The sequence below is a fragment of the Prunus persica genome, chromosome G5 (assembly GCF_000346465.2).
Source record: "Prunus persica cultivar Lovell chromosome G5, Prunus_persica_NCBIv2, whole genome shotgun sequence".
Classification (NCBI taxonomy): Eukaryota; Viridiplantae; Streptophyta; class Magnoliopsida; order Rosales; family Rosaceae; genus Prunus; species Prunus persica.
In genome coordinates, this window is record NC_034013.1 from 2,375,478 (window position 1) to 2,400,060 (window position 24,583).

At 37.9% G+C, this 24,583-nt stretch overlaps 2 protein-coding genes across 3 annotated transcripts; both read left to right on the forward strand.

The window, feature by feature from the left end:
* LOC18777800 (wall-associated receptor kinase-like 14) lies at positions 4,485-6,900 on the forward strand. Of its 2 annotated transcripts, none has more exons than XM_020563394.1 (3): positions 4,485-4,818; positions 5,012-5,837; positions 6,419-6,900. In XM_020563394.1, the coding sequence occupies exons 2-3, from the start codon at positions 5,069-5,071 to the stop codon at positions 6,622-6,624; spliced, it is 975 nt and encodes a 324-aa protein (XP_020418983.1). In that variant the 5' UTR covers positions 4,485-4,818; positions 5,012-5,068; the 3' UTR covers positions 6,625-6,900. The 2 variants fall into 2 exon arrangements, with proteins under 2 accessions (XP_020418983.1, XP_020418984.1); XM_020563395.1 differs by having other exon boundaries at positions 5,012-5,822.
* LOC18778025 (protein PAM68, chloroplastic) lies at positions 23,381-24,535 on the forward strand. The gene is made up of 2 exons (XM_007210963.2): positions 23,381-23,600; positions 23,873-24,535. The coding sequence occupies exons 1-2, from the start codon at positions 23,517-23,519 to the stop codon at positions 24,443-24,445; spliced, it is 657 nt and encodes a 218-aa protein (XP_007211025.2). The 5' UTR covers positions 23,381-23,516; the 3' UTR covers positions 24,446-24,535.

Below are 24,583 nucleotides of genomic sequence, written 5' to 3' on the forward strand. Positions count from 1 at the left end.
CATGCGAGATATAGGTTAAGAACCCTTTTCATTTTTCATCTATATTGACTTCTCCAATATGAACTTTTAATCGTCTTTAGAGCAGATATACAACTAACACATACAAAGAGAAAATATATGTTTTCAGCAATCGTTTTTGTTAATGCATCTTCTTTTTCGAGTTAAGAGGAGTATCATCATCGTTACTTCGATCGCTAAAACGATAAGCTCACACCACTTTTAAATGTATTTTTGAGAGTCTAATTGAAGATCTCGCTGGTCAAACAGTTTGGTTGTATGGAATGGGCATCCTCCATGGCAATTACTAATGAGGCTCCATCCACGCATAATATTTGTGCCGGTCAAAACCATTTTGCCATTTGCTTGCTCGTTGTTATTTGAAAAACAGCTTCCTCCTAATTTGGCTTTTTGGTGCTATTGTCGAACAAACAGAAAGCATTTTCTTTGGCTGAATAATAATTGGCAAAAAGTCACTTTTAGTCCCTATAGTTTGGCACTTCAACCACTTTTGACCCTGTAATTTCAATTTCGTCAATTTTGCCATTGTAGTTTCGTACTTGTAGTAATTTAAGGACATGTTAGTATTCTTGTCAATTTCTTTAACGATGCAAGGGGCAAATTCGTCAACCCAAAATCCTTGAGCGTAAAAGCTTGTTTTGAAATTCTCTCCATTTCATATTAGGGCTCGAAATTCAACTACTAATCCCAATTTTTGAAGAACCCTAAATCCAAATGACCAATTTCAAGCCCTAATATGAAATTAGGGGAGTTTCAGACGAGCTTTTATGCTCAAGGATTTTGGGTTGATGAAATTGCCCCTTGCATCGTCAAAGAAATTGACAGGAATACTAACTTATCCTTGAATTGCTACAAATATGAAACTATAGGGTCAAATTTGATGGAATTGAAACTACATGGTTAAAAGTGATTAAAATGGCAAACTACAGAGATCAAAAGTGAATTTTAGCCATAATAATTTAAAGTGAATCAACTCAATTTCGTCTCCAACAAATTCTATAAAGTTTGAGACCCTCCAATCACGCCGCAATGACCATGTCAAGGTTCATGATATTAGTCAATGTTGCTTGAGCATATATACAGTACCCTTCTATTGAGGGATACCTCAAATAATTTTATTTGAGGGATGCCCTTTAGGGTACCTTACAATTTTTTCCCAATGATCCAAACCATCTATTTTTAAGGTCTTCATTCATAGATCATCCTTACAAAATTAGACAAATCGAAAACCGTTTCGACATCCAATTGTGTCTTACAAAATCAATGAACACTAGGGGTGGGCGCTGTCCGGTTCGGTCCGGTTCTCACCTCAAACCGGAATCGAAACCGGTATTATTTAACCGGTCCGGTTCGGTCCGGTTTAGGCAAAAAAAATTTTGAAAACCGGCCGATTCGGTTCTAACCGGTTCCGGTTTTGAACCGGATTATTATTTTTTTATTTTTTTATTTTTTTATTTTTAAAAAAAAAATTTAATAAAAAAATTATAATAAATAACTTATTTTTTTAGCTTAAAAATGAACAAATAATCCAATTCATACATTTAGAAATTTTTTGAAGTTGAACTTGGAAAATTAGTGATTATAGAAGTTAAAAAATGGCATTAGATTTTAAAATTTTGTAAAAATATAAATATAAAATATATGACCGGTCCGGTTCGGTCCGGTCCGGTGCGGAGAGATGTAAAATCAGAACCGGAATCGGTTGGAACCGGTTCGGTCCGGTTCCGGTCCGGTTTGTTGACTTTTTTGGTCAACCGGTTTTTTTTCCGGTTTTTTTTCACCGGTTCGGTTCGGTGTTCCGATTTTCCGGTCCCGATGCCCACCCCTAATGAACACGTTGTTTCAAGAAAGTACTAAATTTTCAATAACTCAAATGAGTTGTCAAATGATATCGGATTCAAGTAATTTTTTGTATAGATGATTTTTGAATGAATATCTACAAAATAGACGGTTTGGATTAGTGAAATACAATCCGAAGTAGGGCCTACAAGGGGTGTCCCTCAATGAAAACTCTCTATATATATATATATATATATTAATAGGCTTGAAGAGCAACACTACTACTATAACAAGCAATTTGTCAATATATATAGAAACAACAAAATATATACACTTTGCATCATGCAATGCAACAACTTCGGTTTCTAAAAACCACTAGGAGCTTGTTACCCTAAACAAAAGTTAAAATCGACGGATTAACAGTAAAAATCTTAAGTGTAACGGGATATATGTATTCTCTTCTTATTGTCATATGATTTAATGCTTGTTTAATGTTACGTGACTAATGACGGAGATAGACTACAAATATTGGGAGGTCAATAGCTGAGAAGTTCATAAACTTATTATCCACAAATTTTCAAAGTTTTATAAAAAATTTAAAGGATTTTCTAGAATTTTGGGGGCCACAATCACTGCAAGTCTATATGTGACTCCACCTTTGCACGTGACTATGTTATTGTGAGAGAAAATTATACATACAACGGATTACACTTTAAATATTTTTCCAACATATAGTATTTCTTTTCATCTTCCCTCACATAATTTGGGTCGTATATGTGGTGGATAATTTCTCAAATTTTGTGGTCGAAAGTTATTATATCTAGTTATGATTAGAATCAAATATGAAAGCTGCACGATGTTTGGTTTGTGGTGGGAGCAAGAAATATATTTTATCATGGCAAATGACTAAACTCAATTAGTCTCACTATTCATTAAACAAATCTAGAGCCGTCCACTGATAGATGCCTCTCAATTTGACCTCCTTATTCGTCACGGCAGCCATTTTTGCAAAAACTAATAATTGAAAATGACACTTCGATTAAAATTTTACGAGTTTTTCATTAAACTTCGTTTTCGGTTTTGTTTTTCTTCCGAAAATGACCCCTCGAAAGGTGTGGCACCATTTGAATTGGTCAAACGAATTATGGGATTTGACATCAATTTTCAAGAGAGATCTAAAGGCTGCCAACACATGCACGAACATTTGGGGAAGCATTGCCACCAAGCAATGAAGAAAAACTTACTTGTGATAGAGAAAGCACGGTTTTGCTATCTTTGATTAATAATAATATGATATGTAAAAATGTTATCATATATATTATAGTGTTATTGATCAAAGATAACAAAATAATACTATTTCCGTTCTATAAAAGTCTTTCTCCAAACAATGAAGTGAGAGATGTAACACCACTTCGCAAATTGTTGTAGGTTGGTGTGGCATTTTTCTGTTCAAATTAAGTACACTACATTGTAGTAAGCAAAGTTTTAATACTTGATGCCAAAAGTTGATTCAATTGCAAGTCACTTGAAAAAATTATTTTAGACTTTTAGTCTCTTTGTGGCACAGAAAGCTAACCACATACTTACATACTTCCTTCCAAAATATCTTAAAGCCAATACTTGTGTCGTTTTTGTTATTTGTTGATAATACATGTGGTTGTTATTTGCATCTTTATGCTAATATATTGAAGGCAACATATATTGTGCATTGCATATAATCTTTTGTCTGATTTTGCTGTTGGTATGTTTGATTAAAAGCATTTCTACATGTTATTTATGAGTCATCTTTTATTATGTCGGATCATAATTAAAACCCCAAAAGAAGAAAAAATGTGTTTCCTTTTCATAAGAAAAAGAATTATGGATCATCATCTAGTTTAATGCCTTCTAACCCTTCTTATTGATCATCATCTAGTTTAATGCCTTCTAACCCTTCTTATTTATTTATTATTATTATTATTATTAAGCTTTTATTTATATATAGAGATGTATTTGAGGATAATGCTCATTACGTCACTCTGATTAGGTGCATCCTTTTATATTACTTAATAAAATTCACTTATACTGTCCAATTTAATATGTAAATTTTGCGGTCCATAGTAGTTGTGACCAAATACGTTAACCAAGTTTGTGATCCCCACTCTGCTGCAATTTTGAGGCTAAAACTTATTACACAAAAGAGACAAAACATGTCCATGCCAAAAGCATCTGGATTTTTGTTTTTGTGTGTGTTCATTTAAAAAGGAAAGGCATATATAGTGGAGATGAAGCTGCTGGGCTAGTGAGGCCCCACCTCCCTACCGTCATCAAATGAAACCAATTTGCTAATAAAATAAAAATGTTGTGTTCAAATGCTGTCCACACACAACCTCTGTGTCAGTCACACCATTTATTAATTAGTAATAAGCCATGTTGTGTTCCAAAAAACTTTGACTTTTGAAAAAATAAATTTTTTTATAAAAAGATAGAAAAACTTCTTAACTTTCAAATTACATGTAAATGTAAATAATTTTTAAAAAAATTCAAAAATAAATAAGAGTATTTTTGCCCATTTTGACTTTTTAAAAAAATATTTTTCTCTCCGCCTTTTTCAAAATGTTCCTTTATAATTTGCAAGCTGGCCTCAACATTCCAATATCTGTAATTTCCAATTCCCTACGAGGTCATTTATGTACCAAAACATTTCTTCTAGTTGCAGAAACATAAAAAAGGCATATTGCCTATTCAGGCCTTATCAGCAAAAAACAACACGTCGACAATTTGACGCAGCAACATGTATTTTACGTTTTAGGAGTTGCAGAGAGGGTTGGAAAAGAAAACGAGAAAGCATTTTGCTTTGATGGACAAGAAGCTCAGCTAGCAGCAACATTCAACTTTGCTGAATTAAGAAGATCCAGAGACCCCATTAATTTCATGCAATTGCCCATATCCAATCCCCATAAACAAAGCAGTTAATTACACCTTGAACAGGAGAATCAGAGCAATTAATCCAACCACCATTGAAGAAGCTCCAGACAAGAGGTAAGCTCCCATAAATTATAACTCAACAAACTCAAAATCGTTATTAAGAACTCAGAAGCATTTATTGAAACAGATGGCTTCCCAACTGTCATATTTAATTGCTCAATTTTCAAGCTTTCATCTTTATTAAAACCCAGAATCTCTCCTGGTCTTCTTTTTCAAATTTCACTTCAATCAACAATTTAATTTGCAGAAAGGTGACGAATCTGATGACTGATAAGCACCCAGCTTCCTCGGAACCCAATTGAAGATGGTTCTCCACCAAAAGTCTCTGACTTTGATCACTATCATCACCATCCTTATCACTACAACCTCCATAGCCAACATAGCCAGAGCTCAAAACTCAAGCTCCTGCAAACTCACATGCGGATCGGGAAAATCAGCCAAGTCGGTTCAGTACCCATTTGGGTTCTCAGAAGGATGTGTAATCCCATTGAACTGTTCTGACAAAAACGAAATCAAACTCGGAGAATTCACAGTCCAAAACGTAACCAGAAGCAGCATCTTCGTCCACCTCCCTGCACAGTGTAACAGAAGGTACCAATCCATAGCCCCTCTATTCGGCCCAAACTTCGGCCCAAGCTGGGACAACAGCCTTCTCTTCCAAAACTGCACCTCCCCACCCCCTGGCTGCCAAATCCCAGCTGAATTTGTTCAGAAGCGGTTCAATTTATCGAGCTGCGATAGTATCACCTGTATGTCACAGGCGCCTAACGGCTCCGATATTATGAGATTTGAGGACTTGAAATGGACCCGGTGCAATTACTTGTTCGGGTCGTTTGCGGTTCAGTCGGGTCGGGACTCGCTGCTGTCGCTCGAGTTCGAGACGCTTCAGTTGGGTTGGTGGGTCCACACCGGCCTTTGTGAATGCCATTTGAATGCCACGTACACGACGGTGAAGCTCGGTGAGGGGAAGCCGCCTGGGTGCCGATGCAGCTGCAACGCTGGGTTTCACGGCGACGGGTTCAAACGCGGGTCGGGTTGCCAGACAGTGAGCCAACCGGGTACTGCAACGCCGGGTACTGTTTATTTTTGAAGTGTTGAAATTTTTTTAAGTCGTGATCTTTGACGGGCAAGTTAAGTGGAAAAGTCACAGTTGGGCGCGGCGGGGTTTTTAAACTTGTCCAATTATGTGCTAACACGTCATTATTTATTTATTTTATAAATGAATTTTTTTGTTTTTTGGGTGTGACCAAAAATTCAATTAAATTGGAAAAAATGAGGGGTGCATGGTAAATTTTGGTTAGAGCTTCTAAATTCCAAATGTGTCCAATTGCAATTAATTAATTAGTTTGATGATATATAAAGACAGAGAGTCAGTTTGTTTGATTTTGTGGTAAACTCTGCATGCAGCCACATTGGATTTGATTTGGTCATGGCAATGTCGGTATGGCCTAAAAGCTGGAAGCTTTACTGGAATATGAATTGATATGAATTGGATTTGATTTGGTCATGGCAATGTCGGTCATGGTTTAGCTCAACTGTAGAATAACAAATTTTTGCATGCCTTTTTATTTTTTCTGGATAAGCTTAATTCTGACATGATATTTCTTAAAGACATCAGAGGATGACACAAAAATAGGACTGACTTTTCCTGCAGAATATCACAGTAAAGATGATAACGAAGGGTTTTGGTTTCACGTCAGCATGGTACTTGGTTTCATCTTAGGCTTTTGGGCTGTTTGTGGAACGTTGGTCTTGAAAAATTCATGGAGGTATGCCTATTTTAATATCTTTGACAACATGAAGGAGAAGGTAGCCTTAAAAATTGCATTGAAAGTAGCTCGTTGGCAAGGACGATTATGATACAAAGAGAAAATAAAAATGTGCATACCTGTTCTGGTGGGCTAGTGGGCTACTGGTCCGCCTATTGCTGCTGAAGTTTACTTTCGAAACTTGTCCTAGCTTTTAAATTGTCTTTGTTAATTTTTTTATTTGGTTTGGCTTGTTTTGTATTAGTGGTTTCCTCACTTTGTGTTTTGGGTCTCTCACCAGGGGCTTTGGTTCATATCGTCCCTTCTTCTAAGTGTTACTCTTTTATTTCTTCAATAAATTTTTCTCGTGCTGTCGAGACTGTCAAAACAAAGAAAAAAGGGAAGGAAAAAAACAATAACGATATGCATGCATGTGTGCTTCTTTCTATCTTAACTAATGTAATATGCACTTGTCGTGGATAAAATAAATCAAAAGAACCAGGATGGCAATGTGACATTTGTTTTTTCTCTTATAAGAAATGAAGTTAAAAAGAGATGCTTTTATTTGTGAAACAATTGGTGTATTTACTGTAGATGGAAATAACAACTGAAACTCTAACTCATTAAGCACTAACCTGTGGAAAAATTAACTCTGATACACAAAGATCTTCTACCTTCTGCAAGCTCTAGATCACTAACTCTCAATGGGGCTCGAGTACTGTTTTTGGTACATATGCTTGCGAAGACAGGGACCTCTGTATTAATACTGTTAGCTTGTGAAAATCTGATTGGATTCTCCCATTAGAAACCCAATTAGAATATAATTTGTACACCTAGTATCTGTACACTTATGTCAATATTATTAGGATTAGGATTCCTAAACTCATAAGGATTCTTTATTCACATTTGTATGAGTTTACTGGACAAGTTTGTATTAATCTCTATGTCTGCAAACATGAGTTCAAGATTGATTCAATTGTATGTTTTCCTATTTAGATTGGTGCACTAGATACTAAGTTATATCAGGTTTTGATAAGAGTTTAAATTAAGTTGTACCTTGAGGCCCAAAACCTAGTGAAATAAGGAAGGCTTTTGAGGCCTATTAAGGGATCCTATTTTATTTCCATTTATGCATGAACCGATCTGGTGAGCTTGGAAGATTAGTCAAGTTGGCCATCGGTGATGAGTAGAAACCACTTGACCTAGCCTTATATAAGCTTAAGGCCTTGCTCTCATCAGACATGTTCTCTAAACCTATTCTCATCATAAAGATAGAGTTGAAACAGATTCTGAGAGAGAGCAGAAGTCTTGAGCCGTTCCTGTTCTTGCTAGGATTGCTGGTGCTACAGATTGGATGAGTTCAGAAGTTGTTTACTCAAGGAAGATGGCTCTAGGTATGTCTTCATATCTTTATACGTATTACAGTTTTGTGTGAAAGATCTTGTTTGTGTATAAAGAAATCTAACATCAATGACTGTGATGTCCTATACAAGCTTACATTCTCCCACTAGGACACACAAACATTGAATCTTTGAACCATCGTATCCACAACAAACATACTTTAGGCGCCATGAGATCAAACCAAAACTCAATCCTAATGTCAAGCTTCTGTCAAGAAGAAATATCCATACAGAACTAAAGAAACTCATGCTTTTAAACAATCAAACATGGTTTCCAGAATTACATTTACAGAATTCCTAAACACATGAAGCACCATTAAGACATAAGCTAACTGATATGCCATATGATCCTAAAATGTGAATCATTAACATATAAGCATATTAGGCCCTCTTTATGCTTCAAAATGAAGCCCTCATTATTACATCTGAAACAAAAACTTTAATTGAAACATAACATAGTCTCCATTGAACATTGCATATCCTTAATAAAACTGTAGCAACTATAAAATGCAATAATAAAAGAACTTACTGTTTGCAAAAACTACCTTAATGTATAGCCATGAACAAAACTTTAAACTGGAGAAAATAAAATAAAATAATTAATGAACGAAACTGAATTAAGAACTCCCACTAGACTTCATCATCAAAACGATAAAACTCCCATGCTCTTCACGTGCTGCTTGAAAACACCATTTGGAATTGCTTTATTGAGAGGATCTGCTATCATTGAATTTGTGTCTGTATGGTCAATTCTAGTATGACCCTACTTGATCTTCTCTCTCACTAGAAGAAACTGGATTTCCAAATGCTTAGTGTGATACAGGACGCGTAGAACCTAAATTTATTAGTTTCCTAATATATTTGTTAGTTTCCTAGATTCTCCAGTTTTCCAAATTCTAGTAGGATTTCTACTTTTCCATACTTCCAGATTTCTAGTTTTAAGTTTCCTATTTTATTTGGGTTAGGACTTCTGTTTAAGCAAGGGATTTTTATCCTATTATGTCTAGGTTTTAGTTTGCTATAAATACCCCCATGTAGTTCTTTAAAATTCATATTTGAATGTTGAGTAAACCTTTTCCTAGAACTCTCTGATTTCGTCCCTTCGATCTATATTTCTTCTCTTGATCTCCGATATTCTTCTTGTTATACTGTTTCTGTCCTTTATCTCGTCTTTTCGATCTCTATTTCTTCTCCTCGGTCTCTTATATTCTTCTATGTTCTATTGTTTGAGTGCTTAATCTAATACCTACGGGCTGTACTACATCAATTGGTAATCAGAGCCTTCACTCACTTTCGTTTGCGTTTGCTCTCTCATGGCACCCCAAACCATGGCCAGCCTTGCAGAAAAATTTCATACATTCTAGGATAAAGTTTCTGACAATATCGCTGGCATGGAAATCCAACTCTCCAAACTCAATGCTGACCTCAAAGACGAGTTGGTACAAGCTCACACACATCGTGCAACGACGGACCTTGCCATCACCAAACTCCAAGACTCCGTTCAGTTGTTTATCAATCACTTTCGGGTTGGACACGTTGAACCTTCTTCTACCTCAGCGGTGCTCTCGAGTTTATCTACGCCACCGCCACAAAGTGGCCTTCTGCCCACTCTACCGGTGGATCACAAACTCAAGGCCATGCCATACGGCATGTCGCATAGCTCAACTGACCTCTCGCTCAATTGGAGCCCCCTTTTTCTTTTGGGATTATGCCACCGCTCCATTATACCCAGCACACAACGGGCCCTCCTCCAGTGACTACTCAGGCTCCTACCTTGCCACCCGTTCCACATGCTCAGTACACGCATCCCCCTCGCCGTTTTGACAATGATGTCATCCGCCACATCAAGCCTACTGCTCCTACTTTTGATGGTCATGGGGATCCTATGATGTTTCTTGATTGGGTTTAAGCCATGGAAGATTATTTCGCCTACTTGACAAATGCTCATAAACTTTGCATTGGTAAGATGACACTACAGGGAGCCGCTAGACAATATTGGAATTTCGTGGAGGAGCAACTATACCAATTTAGACAGCCGCCTATGACTCTATGGGACGATATGAAATTAAAGCTTCATGAACAATATCTTCCCACCTTTTATCGCCATCAATTGTATGAACAATTATGGACCCTTTCACAAGGAAGTTTGACTGTTGTTGAATTCCATGCTCGTTTTATCGAACACAAGATACGTGGAGGATTCGTGAAGAACCCGACATCACTATGTCTCGCTTTTTCCATGGTTTTCGTGACGATATCAAGCATGAAGTCCGGCGGGTCTGTCCGCATACTTTGGAAGATGCATATTGCCACGCCTTGGAAGCTGAGACATATTTGCTGCCACAACATTCAGGATATTCTAGTCAACTTGCAATCGCCAACCAAACTTTTCCCACTACGGATATGCAGACGGGTTTTTTAGGACCATCTAACCCGCCTGCACCACTACTTAATAAAGGACCGGTTGTTTCTACTAATGCTTGCATTGAATGTTTCCATTGCCATGCCAAAGGACATATTGTCTCTCGTTCTCCGCAACAAACTTTAACTATCAACATTCCCGCTAGTGAGCTTTGTGAGATTGTGGAGCCTCTCGAAGGTGTCTATGATCCGGACATTGATGATTTCTGACCCTCGTCCCCTATTATTCATACTTACAGTCGGTGTTGTCATCATTAATTTACCTTTTGTGGTTGTTTACTCGTCGGAGTCAAGTTCTTTTCGGCGGAGGAGAATGATGGAAGACGCGTAGAACCTAAATTTGTTAGTTTCCTAATATATTTTATAGTTTCCTAGATTCTCCAATTTTCCAAATTCTAATAGGATTTCTACTTTTCCATATTCCAGATTTCTAGTTTTAAGTTTCCTATTTTATTTGGATTTGGATTTCTGTTTAAGCAATGGATTTTTATCCTATTATGTCTAGGTTTTAGTTTGCTATAAATACCCCCATATAGTTCTTTAAAATTCATATTTGAATGTTGAGTAAACCTTTTCCTATAACTCTCTGATTTCGTCCCTTCGATCTATATTTCTTCTCCTTGATCTCCGATATTCTTCTTGTTCTACTGTTTTTGTCCTTTATCTCGTCTTTTCGATCTCTATTTCTTCTCCTCGGTCTCTTATATTCTTCTATGTTCTATTGTTTGAGTGCTTATCTAATACCTACGGGCTGTACTACATCATAGTGCCAGCCGATCTTTTGTTATTCCTCCAGTAGAAAACTGCACCATTGTTATCACAATAGATTTGTATAGGCCTTGAAATATGATCCACCACACGTAGACCAATAATAAAATTCTTCAACCATGCTGCTTGAATGGTGGCTTCATAACATGCTACAAATTCAGCTTGCATTGTTGATGCTGCCACAGTGCTTTGCTTGACACTTTTTCAAGAAATAGCTCAACCTGCTAGGAGGAAAACGAAACCTGAAGTTGACTTGAGATCATTTGGACACCCTGCAAAATCAGAATCACAATATCCTACTAGATTAAGTTCACTCCCACTTTTGCACACAAGCATGTGCCCTTTTGTTCTCTGCAAGTAACGCAACACTTTCTTTGCTGCAATCCAATGAGGAGTGCTTGGATTTGATTGAAATCTGCCCAACACACTCAAAACGAAAGCTATGTCTAGTCTGGTGCACACTTGTGCATACATCAAGCTGCCAACAAGTGAGGCATAAGGTTTGTTCTTCATCTCATCTTTTTCTATCTCATTATTAGGACTTTGTTCTCTATTTAGTTTATCCCCTTTCGAGATAGATACTTCTCCATTTGCACATTCTGACATATTAAATCTCTTAAGTACCTTCTCTATCTATCCTTTCTGAGATAAACGAAGCATTCTTTTACCTCTATCTCTGTGAATTTCCACCCCAAGCATATAAGAAGCTTCTCCCATATCCTTCATCTCAAAGTTTGAAGACAAGAACTGTTTTTTATCATATAAAAGAGTTTGACTGTTGCTTGCCAAGAGGATATCATCCACCTATAGAACTAGAAAGATAACCTTGCTCCCAATAAACTTCAAATATATGCCCTCATCTACCGGATTTTCCACAAAGCCCTGGGTGTGACAACTTGATCAAACTTTAAATACCACTGCCTAGATGCTTGCTTTAAACCGTAAATTGATTTCTTCAGTTTACAGACTAAATGCTTTCCTCCTTCTGGGTTAAAGCCCTTTGGTTGTGTCATATAAATTTTCTCATTTAACTCCCCATTAAGGAAAGCTGTCTTGATGTCCGTTTGGTGTAGAAATAAGTCAAAATGAGCTGTCAATGCCATGATCACTCTGAATGCATTCTTGGTTGAGACCGGTGAAAAAGTCTCATTATAATCTATCCCTTCCTTTTGAGTGAATCCTTTAGCCACCAACCTTTCCTTGTATCTTTCTATGTTTCCTTTTGAATCTTTTTTTGTTTTGAACACCCACTTACAACCTATTGGTTTTATTCCACTTGCAGGTTCTACTAACTCCCATACACCATTATCTTTCATTAAACCCAGCTCACTTTGCATTGCATCCATCCACTTATCTGCTTCTGAACTTTGTATTGGTTCTTTGTATGTCAAGGGATCCTCAAAATCTGTTCCCATGAACTCAGCCTCTTAGAGATAGACTACATAGATATAGTTGGCCTTCTATTTCTTTGTGATCTTCTTACTTGAACTTGTGCAGCTTATGTTTAAACATTATTTGCTGGATTTATATTGCTGAATTCATCTTCATTTTCTGGATTTGCACATTGCTGATCTTCTAATTCATAATCCCAATCCTTCTTTTTTTTAGAATTATAGGGAAAATGGATTTGCATTTGCTATGATTGAAGCTAAGACTATTGCTTGTGATATGGGGATTGAACATGAATTTCCTAAAAAACGTCAAAGTCATATAAAGAAACAATTTGCTGAGACAGTCCAATCAGTTGAAGAATCATTTAGAGTCAATTATTTCATACGTGTAGTGGATATGGCTCTTGTTCACCCGTTTTGTTTTTATTCCGGTGATGGAAGGGCAAAGTTCCCCATTGCCTTGAAAACCATTGACTGGTCAACAAGCCAACTTTCTTTGGTGTGCAAGCGTGCCACTGCTAGTAATAAAAAATCTTAGCAGACTTCTTTGAAACAGATAACTTGCACCCCAAGTTACTGATTTCTAAACAAGCGATTGTGAATTTGGGGGAGGAATATCTCCCAAGTAAGTTCTTTTCCTGTCTCAGACTGGTGAGAACTTCATAATTTATCACAGTATAAAAATGGTAGTTCTGGCCAGAATAGATGTTAATAAAGCATATTGTTTTAGGCAGAACTGCCTTTTACAAAATTAAGAAGGGAGAAATTAACTCTAGAAAGACAAAAAGATGGCTGGAATCTCATTTCTGCCTAAGTAGAAACTTCTTATCCGGGCTAGACTGAGTATGTCTGTGCTGGACTAAGCTGTTAACAACTTCAACTGCTTAGTTTCAGCTGTAAATCGATACCAAAGTTCAATTTTGGCAGAGCTTTAATCTACTTCAAGCCTTGGAAGGCTTTTGAGCCGGCAGAACTGCGGCTTCTTCAGTCTGAAGGGGCAAAAGTGGCTGCACTTGAGGACTTAATAAGCTGGAACTGCACTGTAAAATTTGTTGAGGTTTTCATATTTGTGAAAACTCAAACTCTGCTTGTCTTGCTTTTGCTGAACCAAATTTGTAACGAGAGAAGTCTCGTTTTGAATGTCTTATTTCTCTAAGTCTGAACTTTTGGAAGTTCTGATCTATAGCTGGCCATTTTTGTGGCTCAAATGAGCTTTTGGTTGCTCCAGTTTGTTTGAAGGTTCTCAGTGATCAAGTGATCATTTTGAGTTTTTTGCCTTTCGTTGATTTTTTATTGTTTGATTGATTGTTGAATTGAGTGTCTTTTGCTATGTTCACTTTCTCCTATATTTATAAGAAATGTTTTGGAGTAGGGTTTCTGATTCTTTAGAAATGGGCGGCAGATTTGCTCAAAAGATCTTTTATTAATATTATTTTTAATGTAAAGAAAGAGGGGTTTTATCAATTTTCGTAGATAAGCTCTCAATGGTCAGTTTCTTTAAGTCAATCACTTCTCTGTTTTTTGAAAGAAAACTTCATCCCTCTTTTAATTCCAACTGCCCCCTGTGAGAACTCAAACTGTGATGGTTTAGTTTGATTTGCCAATTTGAACAACTCCCTGTTTCCTGCTTATCGTTTTAGAAAACAAGTCTGCGTATCCCTTGAAAGATGGTGCCTTCTGTGGAGTAGAAACAATATCTCTGAATATATAAAAGGGTTTTGATCTTCTGGTGGTAGAGATTTCATAGACGTCCCTTCTTTTTGCCTGCCTCTGTCAACTCTTTATCAACCCAGTTGAAATTGTTGACTTTCCTAAATCAGAGAAAAAGATTCACGTGGGTCTGTTTCCTTTTGGGCTCCATCTTCTTTTTTAATCATGCTCAATCTCTTTTGATTTTTCTAGAGCCATGGGCTGATTGCTTTTTTCTTTTTCGATGCCCAAGTTTATTTGTAGAGTCCAAACTGCTTGGGTCATGTGGTTTGCCTTTGTTGTTTTTGGGCTTTTTGGGCTAGGTGTGCCAAATTAGGCCCAAACAACTCTTTCTTCATTAAGAAGTACATTTGAACAAATGCCAAACCTTTGTATAATCTGCTCTTCTATGAAAGCAATAATCTCTTGAGATGTTGTGGACTTAACAGGCTTGGCTTCCACCCATTTGGTGAAATAGTCTGTAGCTACAATGATAAAACAGTGTTGTTTGCTACTGGCTGGATAAATCTTACCAATGAGATCCATTGCCCATCCTCTGACAGGCCATGGCTTTACCACTGGATTCAGGGGAACTGAAGGAGCCTGCTGGATTGGGCCGTGCCTTTGACAAGCCTCACATCCCTTGGAATAGTCAATGCAATCTTTCATTATGGTTGGCCAGAAGTAGCCATACCTTCTAATTAGCCAGCTCATTTTCTTCCTCCTTGGTGGGCTCCACAGATTCCTTCATGAGTTTCTCCCATGACTTTCATGTATTCTTTCTTTCCAAGGCACCTTAGAAGTACCTCATCCTTGCTTTTTTCGGACCAAATCTCCATTCCACATAAGGTAGTTTAAAGCCATGATTCTGACTCTTTTCTTATAAGGCAAGGTTGGATACTGCAAGTAATTCATGATAGGATTTCTCCAATCATCTTGAGTGATTATGGCAGAATTAACATCTATCTCCATTCCTCTGGTCAGAACAGATGGTAGACTTTTCTTTCCTACCTTGATGATTCTTTGCACACAGTCTTCAGGCATTTGTGTACCTGTTGCTATCTGAGCCAATTCATTGGCTGGAAAATTTTCTTCTCTTGGGATATGTTCCCAAGTAGCTTCTCTGAATTCTGTCAACAGGTTTCTAGTTGCAACTAAATAAACAGCTAAAGAAGGACTCAGACACTTGTATTCTCCAGCAATCTGTTTCAACACAAGCATAGAATCTCCCAGGATTTCCATAGATTGGATCCCTAATTCCACCAACATTTCTAGGCCAGTGATTAAAGCTTCATATTCAACCCTGTTGTTGGTGCACCGGAAATCTAACTGGAAAGAATAACAATGTCTAATCCCTAGTGGTTCCTCTGAAACAATCCCTGCTCCGGAAGCTACATCAGTCTTTGATCCATCAAAGTAGAGTTTCCAAGGTGTAAGGTGAACTGAATAGATGGGATTGTTAAGGCAAGTATGAACTCTAGTCAGCAGATCTGCATTTGCTATGTCCAAAGAATCCATATTTTCAATCTCTTTTCCTGGATGATCTGCTAGGAAATTTGCTACAGCTTGTCCTTTGACAGCTTTCTGAGGAACATATCTAAAAGCAAATTATGTCAAAGCCAGAGTCCATTTTCCAATTCTGCCTCTCAACATTGGCCTCGTTAGCATGTATTTGATTAGGTCCTTCTTGGAAATGATGTAGATGGTGAAAGGGAGCATATAGTGTCTGAATTTCATAGCAGTGAAGTATAAGGCTAGACAAAGCCTTTCAATTGCAGAATATTTCATTTCTACTTCTGTCAGAGTTCTACTCAGATAGTAGACTGCCTGTTCCTTCCCTTCCTTGTTATCTTGAACCAACAAACTTCCAATGGACACTTCTGATACAGAAACATAGAGTTTGAGTGGTCTTCCTCTCTTTAGTGGGGACAGAACTGGTGGATTTGAGAGGTAATGCTTGATTTCCTCAAAAGCTTATTGGGGTTGTTCTTCCCACTTGAACATTTGTTCCAATTTCAATCTTAACAAGGAGGAGAAATGCTGGATCTTTCCTGCATAATTGGATATGAATCTTCTTAGAAAGTTAATTTTTCCTAGGAGACTCTGTAGTTCTTTCTTGTTCCGGGGTGGTAGAACTTCTATGATGGATTTTGCTTTGTTTTTGTCAATCTCTATCCCCCTATGGTAGACCAAGAAACCTAAGAAGTTCCCTGCTTGAACTCCAAAAACACATTTCTTGAGGTTCATTTTCAATTTATGTTGTCTCATCCTTAAGAATGCCTTTCTCAGATTTGATACATGATCTCCTTCTTCTGGGAATTTAATCATCATGTCATCTATATATACTTCCAGAGAAAGCCCTATCATATCATGGAAAATAGAATTCATTGCTCTTTGATAAGTAGCTCCTGCATTTCTTAAGCCAAAAGGCATTACAGTATACTCAAAAGCACCTATATGCCCTGGGCACATGAAGGCTGTTTTGTGGATATCTTCTTCTGCTACCATAATCTGGTTGTACCCTGCATTACCATCCATAAAAGATAGCATTTGGTTATGAGCAGCTCCGTCTACTAGCATATCTGCCATTGGCATAGGATATTCATCCTTGGAGGATGCTTCATTCAGATTCCTGTAATCCACACAGATTCTAACTGCCCCTGTTTTTCTTTTCAGAACCGATACAATATTGGCTAGCCAATAGCATAAATGGCTGGTTTGATGAATCCTACTTTAAGCAATCTTTCTATTTCTTCCTTGACCTTCAGTTCTATGTCCACAGACATCCTTCTTAAGGCCTGTTTGACTGGAAGGTAGCCCTATTTGATTGATAGCTTGTGCTTCACCAGTTTTCTGTCCAGTCCAGGCATCTCATGATAATGCCAAGCAAAACAATCTCTAAAATCATGCAAAAGTGCAATGATTTCACTCCGAAGTGGTTCTTTTAACAGTGCGCTAATGAAAGTGGGTATTGGATCTTCTTTTGTCCCTAAGTTTATTTCCTGTAATGGATCTTCCACTTCTGGTAAAGAATCATCTGATGCAGCTGGTGCAAAATCTAGTACTTCCTCCTGTAGACTCTCTTCTTCTTGTTCTTCCGTGCCTTCATGAGTGAATTCTGCCATATTGATGGCTGGATTCTGCATAAAAAGCTTCTTTTCTTCCCAATATATCAACAATCTTTTTGTAATTATCAGATTGTTGCAGCTCGATCATTTTCCTATTGATTGGGACTAAACATCAGAGTTCTTGAGGTTTAGAACAAAAGGTCTATTCCAGTCTTCTAGAGAACTGGCTAAACCATCTTCAATGAGTCTCTGGGCCGTGACACCATGGGGGCGGCCGTTCTGCTTGACTCCAAGGAAAGTGAAAGGTCCAAGGTCATCATGATAATACCTTGCCTTAAAACACATGGCAAAAGGCAGAAATGGATGTGGATCGGCCTCTACTATTCCATGAAACCTTCTTCATTCCAAAGGGCTAATTGTTGATGTAGAGTGGAAGGAATACATAAGCTTTGGTGAATCCAGTCTCTGCCAAGCAGTGCATTGTAAGTGGTAGAAGTGGTGTTTACCACAAAGAATGCAATCTTCAGTTCTTTGGTTCCAACTATGACATCCACATCCAGGATTCTGTGAGTTTTAGTGATGCCCCTAGCAAAGTTGGTGATAGTTAAGCGTGTTGGGATTAAATCCTTCTATGTTATGCCCATCTTGCTCAACAATCTGTGAGGTAGAAGATTAATGGCTACACCTCCATCTATCATGACTTTAGGAATGGGAACACCCCAAAAGTTTGTTGTTATGTACAGAGGTCTGAGGTGATTAGCCATATTCTTGGTCAGTTTTGAGAAACAAAGCTGCTTTGCAGCCATTTTCATGGCAGTTTCACCTGCCTTGGCAATAAGTGTTTGCTGTTCTGGTGCTTCCTCTACCTCTGCCAACCTGCACTCAAAGCTTTCCTGAGAAAACACGTCTCCTTCCAAAGTGTTTTCTTGTCCTTCTGTTGCCCTGAATTTCTCTGGCAAGATGAACACCATGTTGATACCTAGATCACCCTGCAAAAGGCTTTCTAATTCTGCACCGAAAGCCTCAGTTTCTTCATCTAGCTCTCAGTCATACTCCATCTGTTCTTCCCCATATTCTTCTGTCCAGTCTTCATGTTCTCCTGTTTCGAGGAGCCCAATCTGGTCATCTGCAGATGGCTCATAGTCCAACTGCTCCTCTTCATACTCTTCAATCCAGTCTTCTTGTCCTTCAAGTAGAATAGGTTCAGATTCACCATGTATTTGTGAAGGCTCAAGCCGATTGATTGGGGATGAGGCAGGATGGGTAGAAGGTCTGACTGGAGATTCTGCCTTTATCAGCTTTTGTGGCTGACAATTTTTTTGTTCTGCCTAAGGAGCTATTTCTGGACTCTTCCCTCCTTTGGCAGAACTAGTCCCTGGTAGTGCCTGCGTGTCATTCCTGTTCCTGAGGAAGGTGCAGTACTGCCTTTGAATTCTCCTTTTCTGAGTTCTGGTTAACTCCAGAGTAGGTCTACCACTCTGTCCAACAAAATACCATCTGCCTTCTATGATAGTTGTCAAGGGCTTTTCATTCCCAGGCATCTTGATTGGTATTTCTTTCTTTGGCTGCTCTGCCATTCTCTTATTGTGCTGAGCAGGCCTAAGATAGTCCCTTTGTCTGGCTCTGCCTTTAGATGAGACCAGAACTGGACTTTGTTGGTATGATGTTCCAATCCTGTCACACACGCTGGGTGTGGGCTGATTCTGCCTGTCAAGAGTCACTTCTAACTCACTCTCACACTTGCACCTACTGCACAATACTACCCCAGCTGAGATAGTTGCCTTTGGCCTTTGATTAGCCTCCCTCGTGACTCTTCTGCCTCTGCTGGAGCTAGCTTCTGTTGTTGTCTTGCTTCTCTTTTGTTCAGGCCAATTTAAGTTGACCATGTTGACTTATGGGTAGGGAAAGGGATCTGTTGTAACTGATGGAGGTTTCTCCGCCAATTTTAGCCTTCCTGATGTTATTCCTTCCTGTATGACATCCCTGACTTGTGGCGTGCCAAATTGTTTACCCGTTTTGTTTTTATTCCTGTGATGGAAGAGCAAAGTTCTCCATTGCCTTGAAAACCATTTACTGGTCAACAAGCCAACTTTCTTTGGTGTGCGAGCGTGCCACTGCTAGCAATAAAAAATCCTAGCAGACTTCTTTGAAACAGATAACTTGCGCCCCAAGTTACTGATTTCTAAACAAGCGATTGCGAATTTGGATGAGGAATATCTCCCATGTAAGTTCTTTTCCTGCCTCAGACTGGTGAGGACTTGATAATTTATCACAGTATAAAAGTGGTAGTTCTGGCCAGAATAGATGATAATAAAGCGGACTATTTTAGGTAGAACTGCCTTTTACAAAATTAAGAAGGGAGAAATCAACTTTAGAAAGACAAAAAGATGGCTGGAATCCCATTTCTGCCTGGGTAGAAACTTCTGATCCAGGCTGGACTGAGTATGTTTGTGCTGGACTGAGCTGTTAACAACTTCAACTGCTTAGCTTCAGCTGTAAATCGATACCAAAGTTCAATTTTGGCAAAGCTTTAATCTACTTCAAGCCTTGGAAGGCTTTTGAGTGGGCAGAACTGCAGCTCCTTCAGTCTGAAGGGGCAAAAGTGGCTGCACTTGAGGACTTAATAAGCTGGAACTGCACTGTAAAATTTGTTGAGGTTTTCATATTTGTGAAAACTCAAACTCTGCTTGTCTTGGCTTTTGCTGAACCAAATTTGTAACGAGAGAAGTCTCGTTTTGAATGACTTATTTCTCTAAGTCTGAACTTTTGGAAGTTCTGATCTATAGCTAGCTTCTTTTATGGCTCAAATTAGCTTTTGGTTGCTCCAGTTTGTTTGAAGGTTCTCAGTGATCAAGTGATCATTTTGAGTTTTTTGCCTTTCGTTGAGTTTTTATTGTTTGATTGATTGTTGAATTGAGTGTCTTTTGCTCTGTTCACTTTCTCCTATATTTATAAGAAATGTTTTAGAGTGGGGTTTTTGATTCTTTAGAAATGGGCAGCAGATTTTCTCAAAAGATCTTTCATTTTTTTAAAAAAAAAATGTAAAGAAAGAGGGGTTTTATCAATTCTGGCAGATAAGCTCTCAATGGTCAATTTATTTAAGTCAATCACTTCTTTGTTTTTTGAAAGAAAACTTAATCCCTCTTTTAATTCCAAATGCCCCCTGTGAGAACTCAAACTGTGATGGTTTAGTTTGATTTGCCAATTTGAACAACTCCCTGTTTCTTGCTTATCTTTTTAGAAAACACAGTCTACGTATCCCTTGAAAGATGGTGCCTTTTTGGAGTAAAAACAATATCTCTGAATATATAAAAGGATTTTGATCTTCTGGTGGCAGAGATTTCAGAGACGTCCCTTCTTTTTGCCTGCCTCTGTCAACTCTTTATCAACCCAATTGAAATTATTGACTTTCCTAAATCAGAGAAAAAGATTCATGTGGGTCTGTTTCCTTTTGGGCTCCTTCTTCTCTTTTAATCATGCTCAAGCCCTTTTGATTTTTCTGGAGCCATGGACTGATTGCTTTTTTCTTTTTCGAGACCCAAGTTTATTTGTAGAGTCCAGACTGCTTAGGCCATGTGGTTTGTCTTTGTTGTTTTTGGGCTTTTTGGGCTGGGTGTGCCAAATTAGGCCCAAACAACTCTTTCTTCATTAAGAAGTACATTTGAACAAATGCAAACAATTTGACTATACATGTGACTATAGCATCTACGGAAAGAAGCTTTTCTAAATTAAAATTATTGAAATCGTACTTGAGGTCTATCATGTCACAAGAAAGGCTAAATGGGCTAGCAATCTTATCCATTGAAAAGGAGATGTTAGAAAAGACTGAATTTGAAAGCATAATTGAGGATTTTGCTTCTCAAAATGCAAGAAAATCATTTAAATAATACTTTTTTAGTTGTGATTTTTTTGTTTTTCACCTTATCTTGCAAGTGGTGATGTTGATGTTTTGCTTTTTGCTGAGGATGCAAAGGGATTTCAAGTAGGGTCATGTTGTTTGCTTTGGCTATTGGGGATGCGAAGACATTTTTGTTTTGCTGGTTGCTCAGGATGTAAAGGGATTTCAAGTAGGCTGTTGTTGTTTGCTTTGGCCATTGAGGATGAAAATACATTTTTGTTTTGCTGGTTGTTGAAGATGCAAAGAGATTTCAAGTAGGCTACTACTATTTGCTTCGGCTATTGAGGATGCAAAGACATTTTTGTTTTGCTGGTTGCTGAGGATGCAAAGGGATTTCAAGTAGATTGATGATGTTTTGCTTCGGCTATTGAGCATTCAAAAAAAAATTTATTTTGCTAGTTGCTTTTTGCTAGATGAAAAAGAAATTATTTTACTGGATGAAAAAGAACTTATTGAATTGTTACAACTATTTATCTTGTTTATTAGCCTTTTATTCTGAATTTTTATATATTTAAGTTTGAATTGATATAATTTATTTGGCTTGAACGTATAATTTTTAATTAATTTGGACAGGTTAGATCTTGGTTGAAAAATGAGAGTGAGTCCATCACTAAGTTTAAATAGGGGCCTAATTTTTGCTTTTGCCCTGGGCCTTTAAAAATTCAAGAACAACACTGCTAGTGCTCTGAAATTTGAACCTTCGTGGCACCTTGGCAGTGTGTATGAGAAAACCCTATTTCCCTTCCTAGCTTTGGCCAAAAAAATAAATAATAACAATTCCTCTGTGTAATTAGAGGGTTTTTTTTATTTATTTATTATTGTTTTCGAGTAATTTTTGCATGTTTCAGATACACCAGGCAGTTGGTGTACCATCCAATACACATGGAATATGTGGAAATATTCTCAAATACACATAGGACAAAAAATAAAATATTTTTACATGTCTCATGTATATCGGATGATAGGTGTACCCGGAACATACAAAAATTTCTTGTTGTTTTGAGTTTGGTTTAGGTTTTTATTTGTTTTGGTTGTGGCCCGGCTTCTAGTGGGATGCACTTTAAACATGGCTAAGAAAGTTTCATGTCCTGTGAAAAATAATAATAATAATAATAATAAAAACAGTAGACTCTTTTAAATGCCTTTAAAACTCATCAACCTTTTAGATTTTAGGCAAAATTGTAGCAATGGTTCCTAGACTAAGACCAAACTTTATTTTTCGTCTCTTATATTATTAAATTGTTACGGTGTATTTCATTTAGATCTCATGATTCTATCAAAATTAAGAGCAAATTGAGAAATTCATAATTCTCTCTCTCTCTCTCTCTTCCCCGACGATTTCTTCTTCTTCCCCTATTCCCCCATAACTACCACCTACAAACTCCAACCCTCAAACCTATCCCACAGCCACGCTCTACCATAGCCCGCAACCCCACTAAAAGGTAGGGCTATACATTATTGTACATTATTGCCAACTGTGACTTAGCATCCCCACTAGAACTTGAGGAACAAAAAAAAAACCCAGTTCAAACTTCAAACTTCAAAGAGACTCAGTTAGTGTAAAAAGTGCTTTTTTTGGGTAGCTGAGCAATTTGCGCAACTGCATTTTTGCATACTTGTATTTTGCTTTGACTCTGACTTTACCTAACAAGAATGAAATGAAATGAAGAACAAAACCCATATCGCAGTTTCTTGAACTAGTTTTTGCTTCCCTGGTCAAAAGCTCATGCTTTTCAAGTTGACTTGCCCATTGGCCCATCCTTATTAGTAGAAATGGTCACTTTGGGGCTGGGAAGAAATTTGGGTGGGTGAAGAAATTGGTGGGGGGAGAAGAAATATGGGTGAGAAATCGCCCCGCAGGGGGGGGAGGGGAATTGGGGCCGCAGATAGAGAGAGAGAAAGAGAGAGAGAGTTGATTTATTTTTTTAATTTTTTTGTGTGAAAATATATTTTTGTCCATGCCAAGTAAGACTTGTTATTGTCATATCATCATTTTTAACGAAAAAGTTGACTGAGATGACGGAAATGACGATTTCTAAAAGCAGAGGCATAATTAAAGTATTACTGTAATAATCTAACAATATGAGAGACGAAAAGTAAAGTTTGGCTTTAATTCAGAGACCATTACTACAATTTTGCGTAGATTTTATGTGTGCAATCCTACGGCCCTTAGATCAGCAGGGACCCACAAATGCAATATCTCCAACCTTATCCTTCTTGTAGCCCACTCCGTTCTCCTCTTCTTCATGGCCCTTCAAATCCGTCTTTTTTTTTAGGAAATATTAATACCAGAAATACCCATGCCAAGTTTTTGCTCTTTCTGAACACCAAGGCTTCCATTTCCAAGAGCACTAGCAGAACCGAAGCCCATGGCTGCAATTGCAGGGCTATCTTCATGGTCATCCAAGCCCTCTCCAATTAGTCCCTCGCAACACCAAGCATCATCAAGTAAGGTACCATTAAATAGAACGACTGCAGATTATACTTTTCTTTTTCTTTTTTTCTGTTTTCAACCATCTGCAGTTCTTGGTTTGTTTTTCTAATGTGCTGAAATGGTGGTATGAACTTGAATTCTGACGCTTCCCTTATTGAAAGAAGAATCAAAAAAAGAACAAGAGTATTGTGTTTGTGTTTCAATAGATGGAAATTGCAGCTTGTTTCAATGGCATTTGAATTATGCAATTGCTCACCTTTTGCTTGCATTTTTTTTAAAAAAATCCTGCAGATTAGTATTAAGCCTTGGACTTTCTCCATCACCAACAGTTTGAAAGAAATAACAAAAACCCACTACCCAATCTCTACAACAGACCAAAACCAGAAGTTTTTTTCTCCCTCCACACACTTAAATGCAACCTTGAGGAGCCCAAGAGGCTTTGGCCCTTCCCCAAAGAAAAAGAAAAAGACCAAGAAGAACACTAACCAAGACAATGACAGCGATGAAGATGACGATGAGGACGAGGAAGAGGACGAGCGGGAGGAAGGCGTAATACCGGAGATCGTGACAAACAGGATGATTGGGAGGATGGGGTTCACAGTTGGGGTGCCATTGTTTCTGGGGCTCTTGTTCTTCCCATTCTTCTACTACTTGAAAGTGGGCCTGAAAATAGATGTGCCCACTTGGGTGCCCTTCATAGTGTCGTTTGTGTTCTTTGGGACGGCCCTTTTTGGGGTCAGCTATGGGATTGTGTCCTCCAGTTGGGATCCTTTGAGGGAAGGCTCCCTCTTGGGTTGGAATGAGGCTCAGAAGAATTGGCCTGTGTTTTGGCAGTCCCTTCGCGGTGGATCTAAAAAGGACTAATTAACAACTTACACTCTTTCAACAATTTTTCCTCCTATACTAGTAAATTTTGGACCTTTTTTATTATTTAGCTTTACTTATTTTTTCCTCTCTTTTTTTTTAGTTATTTTTTTTCATCAATGTTACTAGCCAAAGCAA

Excerpts from the sequence above, each read along its gene's own strand:
- LOC18778025 (XM_007210963.2), top strand. The coding sequence starts at position 23,517 with ATGGCTGCAATTGCAGGGCTATCTTCATGGTCATCCAAGCCCTCTCCA. Across the intron at positions 23,601-23,872 it reads ACCAAGCATCATCAAGTAAG|ATTAGTATTAAGCCTTGGAC; the intron begins GTACCATTAAAT and ends AAAATCCTGCAG.
- LOC18777800 (XM_020563394.1), top strand. The coding sequence starts at position 5,069 with ATGGTTCTCCACCAAAAGTCTCTGACTTTGATCACTATCATCACCATC. Across the intron at positions 5,838-6,418 it reads ACCGGGTACTGCAACGCCGG|AATATCACAGTAAAGATGAT; the intron begins GTACTGTTTATT and ends CTTTTCCTGCAG.